This window comes from Lepus europaeus, chromosome 9 (assembly GCF_033115175.1).
Source record: "Lepus europaeus isolate LE1 chromosome 9, mLepTim1.pri, whole genome shotgun sequence".
NCBI lineage: Eukaryota > Metazoa > Chordata > Mammalia > Lagomorpha > Leporidae > Lepus > Lepus europaeus.
In genome coordinates this window covers 56,391,471-56,408,897 of record NC_084835.1, presented here as the reverse complement: position 1 = coordinate 56,408,897, position 17,427 = coordinate 56,391,471, and the positions used below count along the sequence as shown (strand labels likewise).

The 17,427-nt window shown below is 41.6% G+C and overlaps 1 protein-coding gene across 2 annotated transcripts in view; it reads right to left on the bottom strand.

Moving 5' to 3' along the window:
* Nucleotides 1-17,427, bottom strand: part of SPIRE1 (spire type actin nucleation factor 1) — a 202,850-nt gene that overhangs the window by 16,881 nt on the left and 168,542 nt on the right. For both annotated transcript variants that reach the window (XR_009866811.1, XM_062201330.1), the window contains exon 9: nt 11,591-11,763. Coding sequence is in view for 1 of the 2 variants with exons in the window: in XM_062201330.1 (XP_062057314.1) it covers nt 11,591-11,763 (173 nt within the window). In the remaining variant the exon portion in view is untranslated. The remainder of the gene's footprint in view (nt 1-11,590; nt 11,764-17,427) is intronic.

The window sequence follows — 17,427 nt, the reverse complement described above, 5'->3', positions numbered from 1 at the left end:
TCTACTATGTAGCAGGGGATTAACTAGAGGACAACTAATTTCTACTTGAATATCTATAGAATACTATTAAACAGTTTTAAAAACAGAAAGGAGAAAATTAGAAAAATATGTTCATCTATAAATATGTGAGATAGTGAAAGCTCTCTTTGACCTTCTTAACTAAGGTGCCATAAAGAATTGGCCATTCACTAAAAACTGGCCTCATCTAATTAATTTCAAACAAGTCACAATACAGTGGATGAGGTTCAAGAATAAGAGAAGGTGCCAGCCTAGTGGTACACTGAGTTAAGCTGCCCTTGTGACAATGGCATTTCATACTGGAGTGCCAATTCAAGTCCCAGCTGCTCTGTTATGGATCCAGCTCCTTGTTAATATGCCTGGGAAAGCAGTGGATAATGGCCCAAGTGCTTGGGCCCCTGCTACCCATATGGGAGATCTCAATAGAGTTCCAGGCTCCTGGCTTCAGCATGAAGCAACCCCGGCCATTGTAACCATTAGTGGAGTGAACAAGCAGATGGAAGTTCTTTCTATCTCTTGTTACTCTACCCTTCAAATAAATAAATAAATCTTAAAAAACAACAATAACAACAACAAGAAAAGTATATAGTGACTTTTGTACTCTTAGAAGTTACCACAAAGAACAAATCATACAATTCAAGCACAGCCAATATCCCCAGTCATACAATCTCCAAAAAAAGCTAACAAGCAAGTTTCTCCTGCTTATGGAAAGTCACAAGAAAAGGAATTAAGAACCAAGAATATCTCTTGGAAAAAAAGGAGTCATACACAGTACTTCCAGACCCTAAGACAGGAGAAACCAACCCTGCCTCAAACTTCAGCCTACTTTCCCCAAGAACAATTTTTAGTCTAATTTTATGTTGTTACTTCTGCTGTTAAAGAGAGATCACGTTTCTATTTTCACAGATGGAACCTAGTTGTGAAGATTCTGTATAATGAAAGTATCATCATACTTGGTGAGAAAACTATCTCTGAGGAAAAAAAATGGCTCTAAAAATAACAAAATCAGTCAGAATAAAGTCCTTTTAAAGCAGATGAAGAAGATCCAGAACTTTCTGAGTGCAAATGTAAGAATCTGAGAAAACAGAGATCAGGGTTTGGAGAGGCGGAGCTGGCAGGTGGCTGTGTGGCCTGGCTCACAGTACGCCAGTGTCTACCAGTATACTTCTGGCAGTATGCACAATGTGCTGCTCATGCTGGAATCATGTCCTTTTTACGTACATGTTGACCTCCAAAACGGGCACAGCCAGGGAGGGAAGCTCTTCTGGAACGGGGCTTTCCTCTTCTTCCTACCTTACTTCCCAGTTAAGTCCCATAAAACCAGAGGCAGATTCTCCACCACTTTAAAATGACCATTCAATGCTTGAGAGTCTGAAAATCCCTCAAAGAAGTAAAATAACTTAATCAGAAGGCTTCATTGTGCCCCAGTGAGCCAGCTCCACGCTAGTAAGTTAGAAGGGCTTGAGTGCGTGACTTAACATTCTGAACAGCCTTCTTTATCTAGAAAATGAGGAGTTTGGGTGAAACACCCGTCACAGCCCTTTACAGGCCAACACCATACACTGAAAGTGTCTTTTCTGAATTCCTCCTTTCAAAGAAACACTTAAAAACTCTTCAGGTATAATTCTAGGGGAATTAAAATTTTAGTTTAGGTGAGTTTAAAAGTAATGTTCTGATTTTCATCCAACAACACTGAATACTTTTGTTTCACTCATGTAGATACAACTGAGGTAAAGAGAGGAACACATTCAAAGAAGTAGAGTTTTAGTGCTTAGAAGTTGCATTCTCTATTTTAAAAGCATATACTCAAATGGAAAAGAAACACAACATGCTTTTGCAAAGAGGAAATAACTCAGGTTTGGCATTAGAATCCGATGTACTTAGACATAATGGAAAGACAAGATGCTGAAACATTATAGGTTTAAAGCAGAATTCATGCTTTAAATTGTAACACAGGAGTTGCTGATGGCCCTTTGAAGTTCCCTGCATTGCATGACCAGGAGCTGTACCTAATTTTCTAACTGATTGAAAAAGCCATCTTCTTTAGGATTAGTTCCTGTCCCAGAAGAGTAACAGAAGCACCCAGAAGGAGCACCAGGGGACTTTTAGAGGTCAGAGCTGAGGGGTATGCACATGTGTGTTCCACTCTGTCTGTCTGAGGATTCAGATGAGTCTCTGCGATTTCTAGAACATCAGTCTCCTCTACTGCCTGGCATGGTGTCCAAAATCTGCTTGCTTTTGTTGCGTAATCCCAAAGACTCACCTCTGACACTCACCAGGTTAGGTCTTCTAGTTCAGAACTGTGGCTTCAGGAGAGCCTCCTGCACTGTGATTTGCTCCCAGGGTAGCACTGTCACCGCTGCTGCCAGAACCCTCTCAAGAGACCAGTCAGGACACCTAGCTCACTTAACAGGAATGGAAACTTGACTTTTCCTTAAAAGAAGCCTGGGGAGGGCTCAGATACAGTTCTTTTGCTTAACATTTCTACTGAAAGTTTTCATATGGCTAGAATCAAAACTCATCTTTCATTAAAAAATGGTACCTGAGATGGGCCAGTAGAAGTTTTTAAATATAAGCCAGAAACAGCGAAGCTAGATTTCTCAGAACTGAAAGTGGGAGTAATGAAACAAGGGCTCATGTGGGCGGTCTAACTTTACAGGGATTCTGCCCTAAAGTGCTGTATGACTTTCCTAATTTGGTCTCTACTTTGTTAGGGGTTCAGTTTTCTCACTAAAAAGTAAGGCTGTTGAACAAAATTTCTAAGGCTCCTTCTGGTTTAAAAAACTTTTTGAAGCATTCTTCTATACAAGGGTACTTCAGCTTCTTGCTCATGTAGTCTCTGGGTTATGACAGAGATGGCTCAGGAGTTGGATCTCTGCCAACCACATGGGACAAGTGGATTGAGTTCTCAATTCCAGGCTTCAGTTTCAGCTCAGCTCTGGCCACTGTCGGCATCTGGGTAGTGACCCAGTGGATGGATGCTTGCTCTCTATAAATATCTATGGATCATTCTTTCTATGTCTCAAAAAAAATATTTATTTTGGTGCAAAAACATTTTAAATTTAGGGGCAGGCATTGTGGCATAGCAAGTTAAGCCACTGCTTGAGATGCCCACACCCCATATCAGAGTGCTGGCTCAAATCTCAGCTACTCTGCTTCTGATCCAGCTCCCTGCTAATGCACTTCAGAAGCAGCAGACAATGGTGATAAAGTACTTGAGTCCCTGTCTCCCATGTGGGAGACACTGATGGAGTTCTTGGCTGTTTGTTTCAGCTTGGCCCAGCTCTGGCTTTTGTGGCCACTGGGAGAGAACCAACAGATGACAGACCTCTATCTGTCTCAGTTTCTCTTTCAAATACATAAATCTAAAAAATAATTTGAAATCTGTATGTATGAGGGTTCTTGAAAAAGACATTCATGAAAATGTGTATTATGAAACATATGCCTAGATTTCAAACATTTTTGCATCAAAATAAACTTGCCCTTTAATTTTTTCCATGAACAGTTTGAAATACCCTCCTACTGCTAGATGGAACACTAGCAAGTTCATGAGATACACAGCCTTTGGAGTTAACATTTGGGATTTAAATCTATCATTTACTAAGTCTTTGATCTTAGACAACTGTTCTATGTGTCTGCTTCCTTATCTTTTAAGGATTATATCTACCTACTAGGATCTTTGTAGAGACTAATTTATAAAGTCTAGCACAAAGTTCAATAAAAAAGCAACTATAGCTTAAAGGGACGTGACAATATGTATCAACTGTAAAAATACTTTCATCTAGCAAATGCAGCTCTAGAAATATCCTGAGGAATGATTCAAAGCAAATTGTAGAATAGGGATATTCACAAAAAGATTGTTACTGATAATAGTAGAAAACTAGAAGCAACCTAAATATTCAAAAATAGGGGACTGAGGGAAAGGCATCTGGCACAGTAGAGAAGATGTCACTTGGGATGTTTGTATCCCAGATGTGAGTGCCTGATTTGAGTCCTGGCTCCCTCACTTCTGATCCTCCTTCCTGCTAATGTGTGCTCTGGGAGGTGGCAGATGATGGCTCAAGTACATGGGTCCCTGCCACCCATGTGGAGATCAAGATGGAGGTCCAGGATCTTGTATTCAGCCTAGCCCAGCTCTGGCTATTGTGGGCATTTGGGGAATGAACTAGTGGAGGAATGATCTGTCTGTCTGTCTCTGTGTCTCTCAAATAAAGTGAATATAAACATATTTTTTTAAATAAAAAAATTGGGAATTTGGCAAACAAATTATTATGATGGAATACCACATAGATTTTTAAAAAGATTTATTTTTTATTTATTTGAAAGGCAGAGTTACAGAGAGAGGGAGAGACAGAGAGAGATCTTCCATCTGCTGGTTTATTCCCCAAATGGCTGCAATGGCTGGGCCAGACCAAAGCCAGGAGCCAGGAACCAGGAATTTCTTTCAGGTCTCCCATTTAGGTTCAGGGACCCAAGTACTTGGGCCATCTTCCACTGCTTTCCCAGGCCATTAGCAGGGAGCTGGATCAGAAGTGGAAGAGCTGGGACTCAAGTGTCACAGGTGGTGGCTTTACCCACTATGTCACAATGCCAGCCTTGACCACCACCACACAGATATTCGATATCATGTTGGGAAAGTGCATTTAACCAGATGGAAAAACGCTCATGATATTTTGTTAAGTAAAAATGTGGGTTAGTTCTAGTTCTGGCTAACTGGCCAATGCCAATGGGTCAGTATCAGGGGCCAACTTTAACATCTAGAAACATTCAAAAGACATCAATTCCAACATGCAGTTAATGTTTATTATGACTGTAGATTTAAATGTCCAAAGAAGCCATAGGGTAAGCCGGTAAGAAAAAAAAAATCAACTTGCTATTGTAACTGGAATCAGTACTTCAGAGAAAGGAAAAAAATGCATTTTCTTATTAAACCAAAATATTTGGGCATTAAGGAAATTAAAAAGCAAGTCAGCATATCATAATTGAGCTGAAATTAATAATGTAACTAATTCACTAATATTCTGTTTCATAAGATATTTGATCTACAATAAGACTGATCACTAAAATGTTTTTTGTAATATTTTATAAGTTTAGGTTAAAATTCAAGGCAGTAATGAATAACACAAAATTTCTAGTGAACAATGTCATCAAATGAAAACTACAAATGAGCACAGGTGATATCCTGGAATGGTGGACGCTTTATCTTAGAATATAAATTCCTCATGGAAAAGAGATTGAGATCATACAGCAGATACTTTGTTGGCTGGAAGGCTTTTCTTAAAATGTTAAAAAAAACCATCTGTGCTGGAATGAGTCTGGTAAGATACTTGGAGAAGCTTACACATTCATGATAATGTTTTCTGTTTCAGGAGTGAATGGTGCTCTGTTTGCAGTTGGAAATGTCACTGCTTCTTCCCCAAGAAGAGATTCTGGTGTCTCTTTCAATCAATCGTTTCAAGGGCTTCAGTACAGAGGCTGAGCACAAAGGATGGTCAAGGGCAGGACAAGCAGGCAGACTCTCTGGCTGAGTTCTGTCACTATACTTCCTCTCACAGGGGAAAAGGAATTTCACATTGCTCTGTGAGGTCTACAGATGGGTAGGACTGGGTAGGGAAAGGCTATAGTCCCTACTTGCTCTTGGTGACTTACATTGTACTTCTCTGTAAATGTGGTGTGAAGACCAAGTTTTGGCACTTAAAAAAAATGTCTGGGAGGGCCAGTGTTGTGGCACAGTGGGGTAAGTTGCAGTCTGTGATTCCAGCATCCCATATCTGATCATTGGTTTGAGACCTGGCTGCTCTGCTTCCAATCCAGCTCCCTAACATGCCTGGGAAAGCACAGAAGATGGCCTAAGTTGGTCACCGGCATCCACGTGGGAGACTGTTGAGGTCATCTGAGGAGTGAACTGGTGGGATAGAAGAAATCTCTTTCTCTTCTTTTAAATAAATAAAACAAAATAAATCTTTATTTAAAAAAATTGGGAGCCACTCCTTAAATGAGAGGCAAGGAGGAAAAATGGGGAAGTAGGTGATAAAATTGAAAAGGAAGAAAAAGAATAAGATCAGCCTTTTCTGAGTCATAATTCCACCTCCTCCCAATCTGGTCTCTGCTGTCCTCCTCAGCCTCAAGTCTTGATCTGGCTTTTGCACAGGTGCCACCTGGGCCCAAGTTCTCTAGGTGAGTCAGAAGAGCCACCAGATGCCTACATGGAGTCAGGAAGAGATTTGAGGAAGGCTGTACCTCTCTACCCCAGGTAAGGCTGGGCTAGAAGTAGGTGAGCATGCTGTATCAGTTATCAGTTAAGGCTCACATCATACAGTGTAACAGAAAGCCCTCTGCTCCTGTGTTACACTCCCCTAAGTAGAACACCTAAAGTCCTACCTCTGCCAGCTATCCTGGTGTCTGTGGTGTTTATTCCCCACTATGCCCAACCTCTGCAGCCTCTGAACTTCTCTGGTGTTTAGTCACATGCCACTAGCTAGACACTGTGCTCATGACACCTCTCAAGCTTCTTGGGTGTGTACCTTGTTGTTTCCTATTTAAATTATAAGCAACTGGAGGGTAAAGACTATTGTGTTTGTGTTTCTACCTTTAGAACTTACTGGGGACATTCAGTAACTATTTGACTGGAAACAGTGGAACGGCACTGGATAAAAAAAAGAAGTTGGTGAAAAGAATGAACAAAAGCGCTAAAGCATATGTGAAAAAAGTAGGGAACAAAAAATTACAAAATAGAAGTGAAGAAAGTCTGTGTAATATGATATATGATACATATATAAAATATAATATATAAACATTGTTTTTGTGGCCATTTATAAATAAGCAAATATGACTGGGGTAAATCAACCTTGCTTTAGGAATTCTTTGACATTAGGAATTAACAAAAGTAGGGAAAAGAACACCAACTCATCAACTTAGAAAAGGTGGGATTTCTCAACAATTTCTAGTTTCACACTTCTTGTGCATAAATACCAAGTTCTGGAACTAGAAGAGACATAAAGCTCATGGGTCCTGGGGCTGGCACTGTGGCGCAGCAGGTTAAAGCCCTGGCCTGAAGCGCAGGCATCCCATTTGGGTGCCAGTTTTAGCTCCTCTTCTGATCCAGCTCTCTGCTATGGCCTGGGAAAGCAGTAGAAGATGACCCAAGTCCTTGGACCCCTGCACCCATGTGGGAGACCCGGAAGAAGCTCCTGGCTTCAGATCGGCACAGCTCTGGTCATTGCATCCATCTGGGGAGTGAACCAGTGGATGGAAGACCTCTGTCTCTGTCTCTACCTCTCTCTGTAGCTCTGTCTTTCAAATAAATAAAATAAATCTTAAAAAAAAGAAAGATCGTAAGTCCAACTATCCTTGTGAGGCAGAAGACACACTGATGGCCGACAAGATGAAGTGCCCTGTTCATGCAGCCAGAGCTGGGACCCAGGGCAGGACCTGCATGGAGAATAGTGCTAACTCACACTTTAGGAAAACCTGGTCTGCATTCCAGGTGCTTCACATCTGTATAAATGTCAGTTAATTAACTGGCTTCACAACAGACACTCTTGTGAGTTGGCTTTAACACACAATTGATGGATAATCTGAAAGTAGCTAATGTTAATGTTAATGAGAGAGTTTTAGGATGAACACAACTAATCTAATACTATTAAATTAAAGCTATGCTTCATCAACAAATTATTGAAACTTTGATTAATACAAAGTCCAAATTTGAAGCACAGCTGATTAAAAATAAAGTCTTCAGCTTACTGGAATGTTAAAGTTTGCCCAGAGTCAGTTTTTTTTTTTTTTTTTAATACTTATTTATTGGCTGGTGCCGCAGCTCACTGGGCTGGTCCTCCACCTGTGACGCTGGCACCCTGGGTTCTAGTCCCGGTCGGGGTGCCGGATTCTGTCCCGGTTGCTCCTCTTCCAATCCAGCTCTTAGCTGTGGCCCGGGAAGGCAGTGGAGGATGGCCCAAGTGCTTGGGCCCTGCACCCGCATGGGAGACTGGGAGGAGGTGCCCGGCTCCTTGCTTTGGATCGGCACAGCGCGCCGGCCGTAGCAACCATTTGGGGGGTGAAAAAATACTTATTTATTTATTTTAAAGAGTTATAGAAAGATGGAGAGAAAGTGCATGCTTCCATCTGCTGGCTTACTCCCCAGATGGCCACAACTGCTTGCTAGGGTTGGGCCAGGAGCTTCCTCTGGGCCTCCCACATGGGTGGAAGGGGCTCAAGCACTTGGGCCACCCTCTGCTACCCTTCCCAGGCCATTAGCAGAAAGTGGAATCAGAAGTGGGGCAGCAGGGACTCAAATTGGTGTCCATATGGCATTAGGAGTCACAGGCAGCAGCTTCACCTGCCAAGCCACAATGCCAGCCCCCAGATTCAGTTTTAAAATTCTTTTTTAAAAAGGTATGTAGGGTCTGGCACTGTGGTGCAGCAGGCTGACACTGGCATCTCACACTGGAACACTGGTTTGAGTCCTGGCTGCTTTGCGTTAATCCAGCTCCCTGCTAATGCTCCTGGGAAAGCAGCAGAAGATGGTTCAAGTATTTGGGATCTTGCAACTCACATGGGAGACCCAGATGAAGTTCCTAGCTCTGACTCAGCCCAGCCCCAAACACTGCAGCCATTTGCCAAGTGAATCAGCCTATGGAAGAGCTCTGCTTCTCTGTATCACTCTGCCTTTCAAATCAAAGAAAATAAATCTTTGAGATAAATAAATGAAAAAGGAATACAAACTATTCTCACAATTACTACCTTTGATTGTTCTTGCTTATTACTTAAAACTATCACTACATTCATTGTTTCGGAGTTTATTTATTTTTTTAGTTTAAAAGGCAGAACAAGAGTGAGAGTGAGAGAAAGTGAGACAGAAAATGAAAGAGACAGGGAGGCACTTAGAGAGGAGAGAGATATTTCATCTGATTGTTCTGTCTCCAAATGCCCAAAACAGCCAGGCCTGGGCCAGGCCAAAGCCAGGATCCTGCAAGTCCATCCCAGACTCCTATGTGAGTGGCAGGGACTCAGACACTTGAGCCATCACCTGCTGCCTCCCAGGATGTGCATTAGCAAAAATGCTGGATCAGAAACTGAAGCAGGACTGGGATCTAGGCACTCTAACATGGGATGCAGGCACTCCAGACTATGACTTAACCTGCTGAACCACAATAAAAACATCATTTTTTTAAGTTAAAAATGAAGGAAAGAATTTGCTTATTTCTAGGCCCTTGTACAAAAATCATTCTTTATTCTTTAAATAAAGATTCTCTAAATCTTCGAGATTTCTACTACCACTAAGGAGCTCTGATTCACTCAGACTTGAACAGCTGGTGACAGGGGCTGGCGCTGTGGCTTACTTGGTTAATCCTCCACCTGCCACGCCGGCATCCCATATGGGCACCGGGTTCTAGTCCCAGTTGCTCTTCTTCCAGTCTGGCTCTCTGCTGTGGCCCGGGAGGGCAGTGGAGGATGGCCCAAGTGCTTGGGCCCCTGCACCTGCAGGGGAGACCAGGAAGAAGCCTGGCTCCTGGCTTTGGATCGGCGCAGTGCTGGCCTTAGCAGCCATTTGGGGGGTGAACCAATGGAAGGAAGACCTTTCTCTCTCTCACTGTCTATAACTCGGTCAAATTAAAAAAAAAAAAAAAAACAAAAAAAAAAACAGCTGGTGACAAAGGTCAGCGGTAGAAGAAATTCAGTTCTAATGCTTCTCTTTTCAGCATCTTATTGCTTGCTCCCTGTTCTGATGACAGGTGGCTGGATGAAACTGGCCTCCCTCTGGTTAAGAGTAGTAACATGTCCAGCAAATCACTTCATGATCTGGGCTTTGGGTGTTAGCTTCTATCTTCACATAAAGACTCACAGAGAAGATTGCATAGGCTGCACATATATCAAAATGTAGTGCAGTCATGACTCAGGAGATGGTGGAGGAGGACCAGGATGGAGCAGAGGTGAAGGGGCTCTCCCTAGAGAGCTGCAGATCAGTGCTGGCCAACAGAATGCTGTGAGGGGACTGTCGCCTGTACTGTCCTGTATGGTAGGCATTAGCCATAGGTGGTTATGAGCACTTGAGAACTGTGACTGAGAAACTGAGTTCTTCATTTATTTAAACATATTTATACTTAAATGGGCACATGTGGTGAGTAGCTACTGTACTGTATAATGCAGATTTCTGTCTAGACGACACGTGCTTCTTAAATTTCAACTGTTTGTCTTATTAGTATGAATTTATTCAAATATTTGAATGTCTTCTATAGGGTGTTAGGATCTAGGAATATCATGTCAGTCTGGCATGGCCCCTCCTCTCAGGACACTTGTACTCTGGTGGGAGCCATAGAAATGAGCGGGTAACTACATGAAGAAGTGTTAAGTGCTCTGACATTACACAGGGATGAGAGTTGTCTGGGAATCACAGAGAAGGAGTTTGGATGGGCTGGCATCTGGGAAGGTGAGTCATGTGCTGACTGAGGAAGGAGAAAGAGGACATCTGAGTCGGGGCAGCTCCGCAGCACGGCTAAGCTGGAGCTGAGGAGCTGTGACCTGTGCAGGAAGAACCAATGGCCTCGTGTGGCTGAGGGTAAAAGGGAGGCAGGGTGGTGTGAAGCAAGGCCTGGCTCTTAAGGAACAGGAACTCCGTCCCTTAAGGGATGGCAAGCCTCCTAAATGTCGTAAGCAGGAGTGACAAGGGCTCTGGTGGAGTGAAAGACGGAATTTGCGCAGGAAGAAAGAAGAAAAATCAGACTGCTGATCAGACACAGTGAGAAAGACATGGACTGAATCAGTCAGTAATAAGGGGATTTATTGTTATTGTTTGAAAAACTTATAGCGGTAAAACAGTTATTGGTATTGCCTGCATGGGGAATGGAGGCTGACAAGTGGCGAAGTAAAGAATAATTTCTCAGATTCCAACCTTGATGACTATGGAAAGGATGGAGCCAGCAACGAGGGCAGTGAATGGAAGACGAGAAGCTGGTGCTGTTTGGGTGTGTGTGTGTGTGTGTGGTGAAGAGAGAGGAGGCCAGTTTCACTGTACATGCGCTGAGGAACATGTAGCAGCCTGACGCTGCAGATGGCACGAGAGAGACAGAGAACGGCAGCCTTTAGGTGGGTTGGGAAGCAGGAAGGCTCTGAGATCTTTTTTCCTCCAAAGGGCAGTTGATGGGCGACAGAACAGGGGGAAACACTCTCACAGTTTTCTCTCTGGAGGTTTTTCTGTTGGTATTACTATTACAGAAAGAACCTCCTAAGTATGGCTGTGCATACATTTTAAAGGAAGAATTTATGTTTCTTGACAAGAAACATGTTTTTTTTTTTTTTTTTTTTTTTTCCTTCCCAAAACAAAGAGCAAGATCTTAAGGAACTGTAACTTTGAAACAGTTGATTTATTTTAACTCCACTTTTAATTTAAGACTATATTGAAATTTCAATATTTATTCTACAAACTAGTCATCACAATGGTCTTTACTAACAACAGTAACTCTGCTGGATTTCCTACTCAGTAAATCAATTTTAATCCCAACTTTATTGACTGAAACGTAGGAAGACACTAAGCAACATGCTGTGCCAGCACCGTGGCCTCCTCGCTGGAGCTCACCTCGGAGTCGGAGCTGTCCAGTTCGGCCAGGGTTGGGGCTTTGAGGAGCTTCTTGCGTTGCACAGGCACATGCTGTGTGGCATTTAACCCATTTTCTTTTGTTTGTGATGTCAAACCTCCGTTCACTATAGATGATTCCACAACCTTCTTTGGAGACTCTGGGGTAGTTACATCTAGTAAAAGAAAAACAAAATCTCAGCTTTTCTAGAACCAAGAAAGGGAATCAGTGTTGGAAACACGCATCAGGGGACAAGGCAATTTCATGTCCCACAAACACAACACAGAAGCTTGATACAGTAACGCCTCACCTGGGCACTTGAAACTTTTTGTTAAACATTAACTGTAAGATTCAATTATAGGAAACTTTAAAATGAATAATTATATATTCACATTTGTAGATTAGAAGATAGCTGACTCCAACTTCTTAATTTTCCAGGTGAGGAAACTGAGGCCCAGAGAGGCTGGCTTTACTTTACAGCAGCTCAGGAGGTAGTGACAGGCGGATGAGAGGCACAGAGGACACAAAGCCTTCCCAGGTTTATGTCTGCAGGATCTGAAAATGTTTAGGTTAAAGAGCTAAACAGCTAATAGTCTATATTCACATGAATATAGTTAATGTGAATATAAAGAATCTGGGATACATTCCCTCTGATAAATCTGATCCTAATTATTGAGGGCTCACATTTTGATGGGAAGGCAATACCACAAATGAGAGAAAATGAGGTGCTATACAGTGTAGTACGATGCCAATTGTTTGGGGACTAGCTCTACTGCTGGCTGTCTGACTCTAAGTGACCAATCCTTGTTTCCTCATCTGTAAGGTGGAGATAATTACAGATGCAGGCTTGTTGTGAGGACGAAACAGGCTAGTAATTACACACAAAGCATCGTGCCTAGTGTAGGCAGCAGCACACAATCAATTTTATCAATTGCTAACACTGAGTTTTATCTCCATTTGTGAGTAAGTAAACTAAGGCTCAGAATGATTCAGCAACAATCAGTATTGGGCCAGGGGATTCATGAACTCAACAGCACAGATCAATTTTTAGTACTATAACCTTGAATCTTCCAATTCAAGTAGAACCAATTTTCTTCAATGTTTTAAACAATGAGTTAAAACATGTACTAAATTTAACCACCAACATCAACAATAGAGTGAAAAAAGAGCAGTCACTGTATAATTTAATTTCTAGATCAGCACAGTGCACTGTTGCTCTTTATACAAGGATTAGCCTGTGAAGTGCCTGGAATTGGGGTGAAGGGCATGCTAAGTACTAAAGTGAAAAAGACTTGATTTTTGCTGCTTTAGGAGTATTAGAAAGCATTGTAACTGAAGTTACTTAAAAAAAATCCAAGAAGATTCTATTTGTGGTTAGATTCCCCTTCTCCCTTCAGGAAATGATATTTACGTGCATGAAGTATAACAGATGGAGTTCCAGGAAACCGTCAATATGTAAGTGTGATCTAGCACAGTTTTCATATTACAACTGACAGATATCTTATTTGATATTTACAATTTCTGCTTCGTTTTAGAGACCAAGAAGATCAGAAAACATGCCCTCATGAACTTGAAGAAAGGATTTGGATAAGCTAGAAATGAAGGATGGAAGGAAAAGAAAAGAAAAGGGAAGGCAGACAGAGCTGTCCATTAACCATTTACCACCTGAAAAAGTTTTTTATTAATTAATTTTTATTTGACAGAGTTAGACAGAGAGAGAGAGAGAGAGAGAGAGAGGTCTTCCTTCTGTTGGTTCACTCCCCAAATTGCCACTACGGCCGGCACTGCGCCGATCCGAAGCCAGGAGTCAAGTACTTCTTCCTGGTCTCCCATGTGGGTGCAGGCGCCCAAGCACTTGGGCCATCCCCCACTGCCCTCCCGGGCCACAGCAGAGAGTTGGACTGGAAGAGGAGCAACTGAGACTAGAACCCGGCGCTCAAATGGGATGCCAGCACCGCAGGCGGAGGATTAACCTAGTGAGCCATGGCGCCTGCCCCGAGATAACGTTTTTAATAGGGAACTTTACAGTACATCCATTTACCACATTATTATCTTCCCAGGTATTATGAGGGTACTTTCAAAAATTTGTAGGGAAAAACAATTAAAATATAATCTCTGTCCTTAATGTGTTGCCCTATGCAAATTAACAGTAAAACTAGTACTCAAACAGTACTCTATACTTTGTGTGTCTGTGTGGGTGTAGTCTGTTGAAATCTTTACTTAGTATATACTAAGTTGATCTTCTGTATATAAAGATAACTGAAAATGAATCTTGATGAAGAATGGGATGGGAGAGGGAGTGGGAGATGGGATGGTTGCGGGTGGGAGGGAGGTTATGGGGGGAAAAGCTGCTATAATCCAAAAGTTTTACTTTGGAAATTTATATTTATTAAATAAAAGTTGAAAAAAATATACAAGTTCGAAATTAAAGTATCCTAGAAAGTACTTTAAAACTTCCAGAAAGTAACAGAGGAAACAACTGGGTTAACTGATTTCTATTCAAGAAATAAGATAGAAAGCATTAAAAAAAAAAAGGTCTTAAAGAATGTATATTTTAAAATGTTATTTCATAATATACTGTTACTATATATTACCTATAGAGTTGTTCTCATTGTTGTAGTAGCTAACCTTCTAAGAGAGCATAAATAATTGGAAAACACACATTACCTTTCTAAGCTGTCTACCTTCTAAGGGAGGAAGAAATATCTTTGAAGCTCCCACCCTTCATGTGGCAACAGCACGCTCCCAAACTAGAGGCAGAGCAATAATGTTACAGTCAGCTTCCCAAGGCTTGTCTCACCTGTCCAATACACCAGTTTCCTACAAGTGGTGATGTACCACTGGCAGAGCACAGAGAATCACTCAGTTTTAATGGTTATATATTTATTTTAATACATTGCAGACAAAAAATTATCCTAGGTTCATCATTTAATGGTTATTGCTGCTCAAGAAATTTTAAGTAATTTAAAGTAGATTAAAAAATTTTAAATAGTACCAGTATCAATTTTGGCAAAAATCATAAAGATGGCATGTGAACTAAAGTTTAGGGAACACTGTTCAATGACGATGGTTGATTGACTTATGTCATTCTCAACACAGACGTTTGAAAAACTGTCCAGACCTCTCTATCCAAATATTGAACTATAAGACTGATAACCGTCATTTTAGCTCCCTGACTGAAACTACTGAAAAATGGAATTAATAAAGAGTAGGTTGCATACAGTTTCAGGATGGACCATGCACATAAAACTGAATTCTGTGTGTGATTTTATCTCATACTACATGTTTATTAAAGAGTCTGTTGAATATACTTTTAAGGAGTTTACTTCTATTTGTTCAAATGAATAAACCCTCATTATTCCTTCAATGTATCAAATGAGGAAAACTACACACTTGAATTAGACTTTGTATTTTTCTTATATAAGACAGAATTTCTTGAAAAAAAAATTTATAGGTAAGCAAAGTATTTCAGATGTAAAATACATAGGTATGCTTTTTTGTTTTTTGTTTTGTTTTGTTTTGTTTTTGACAGGCAGAGTAGACAGTGAGAGAGAGAGACAGAGAGAAAGGTCTTCCTTTGCTGTTGGTTCACCCTCCAATGGCCGCCGTGGCTGGCGCGGTGCAGCCGGCGCACCACGCTGATCCGAAGCCAGGAGCCAGATGCTTCTCCTGGTCTCCCATGGGGTGCAGGACCCAAGGATTTGGGCCATCCTCCACTGCACTCCCAGGCCATAGCAGAGAGTTGGCCTGGAAGAGGGGCAACCGGGACAGAATCCGGCGCCCCGACTGGGACTAGAACCTGGTGTGCCAGCGCCGCTAGGCGGAGGATTAGCCTATTGAGCCACGGTGCTGGCCTAGGTATGGTTTTCTTCTTTTTTTTTTTTAAATCTTTTTTTTTTTTTTTTTTTTTTTTACAGGCAGAGTGGACAGTGAGAGAGAGACAGAGAGAAAGTTCTTCCTTTGCCGTTGGTTCACCCTCCAATGGCCGCCGTGGTAGGCGCGCTGCGGTCGGCACACTGCGCTGATCCGAAGGCAGGAGCCAGGTGCTTATCCTGGTCTCCCATGAGGTGCAGGGCCCAAGCACTTGGGCCATCCTCCACTGCACTCCCTGGCCACAGCAGAGAGCTGGCCTGGAAGAGGGGCAACCGGGACAGGATCGGTGCCCTGACCAGGACTAGAACCCTGTGTGCCGGCGCCGCAAGGTGGAGGATTAGCCTAGTGAGCCGCGGCGCTGGCCCTAGGTATGGTTTTAAAACCACATATACCTTAGGTTCAGAATCTAAAATGCATATCCATTATTGTAAAGATTTTATGTCATAGCTTTATGTGTGTCTGCTGCTTTATGTAGTTGGAGCACATGTGACTGGAATACAGATTGTATATTTAATATTTGCATAGGAAAAACAAATTATACTTACCTTAAGTGATGCTGAATGGATTGCTAAGATTTTCACTAAGTAACTAAGTATTAATATCTCTAAGATATATTTGAGCAGCAGGCTATACCTTGGAATGCCATGGTCTATACTTAATTTCTTTTTAAAAATTTTTTTGACAGGCGGAGTGGACAGTGAGAGAGAGAGAGAGACAGAGACAAAGGTCTTCCTTTTGCCGTTGGTTCACCCCCCAGTGGCCACCACGCTGATCCGAAGGCAGGAGCCAGGTGCTTCTCCTGGTCTCCCATGGGGTGCAGGGCCCAAGCACTTGGGCCATCCTCCACTGCACTCCTGGGCCATAGCAGAGAGCTGGCCTGGAAGAGGGGCAACCGGGACAGAATCCGGCGCCCTGACCGGGACTAGAACCCGGTGTGCCGGCGCCGCAAGGCGGAGGATTAGCCTATTGAGCCGCAGCACCGGCCCTATACTTAATTTCATAGTCTTCATCAAGAATGCATGTTTAAAATGTCTACTCTTTAGTTTGTTCATTTTCCAACTCAGCAAATGAATTCCAATCTTTTCATTTAAGTTAAAGCAAGGAATCTTTTCCATTTATAATTTGGGATATCTAAATTAATAGTTAAAATACAACCATGAAAATAGCACAAGAAATCAAAAGTGAAACACTTGAAAAATCACAAAATACACTAAGGCACAAAATAAATTGCAGCAAATGATCAGCAGCAAAACCAAATGAAAATTCTTTGCTACCCTTTTACATCAAGGAGTTTAAGTATCAGAGCCTTCTTCTCACTCAAAGCCTACCAAATAGCTGTAAGAACACAGAACATACTTATTTATGTGTGTGAGCATGAATACTGACTAGATCAGCACAAGCCCCATTTATGGTAGCTGGTAATCAATGTGTTTAGGTAGCCAACCACTTCCTTACAGTTCAACTGATGGAAAGTGCTTTAGTAGACATTCAGAAGAGATGGAGTATCTATAATACATATTGCTAACCTCTGGAGATTAATAGTAGTAGCATGTATGTTCCAAATCATTTCTGAGTTTTATATTTTCTAGACCGAAATTTTCAGTCACTCTGCAAAATACTGATAAAATAAAAATTGCTAAATGGATAAAGAAAATAGAAAAAGCTCTTCAGTGGTCAGTCAAAAATAGTGAATGAATATTGTAAAACATTAAAGTTGTGCCTGAGACCTACAAAAATAAGCATAAGATTTAAAAACCGTTGGGAGCTAGTTTTATAGTTGAAGAATACACAGTTCTTTGTTATATACAGGAAATGATACTAGAACTCTTGCTCTTTATATTTAAATTTGTATGTAAAGTATGCCAACAATTGTTTATACCTTAAGAGGCATTCCATGTTATTTAAAAGAAAATTCCGGTAGAAATATTAGTACTAATCTTCAAAACAGCAGCTTCCAAAATTAAAA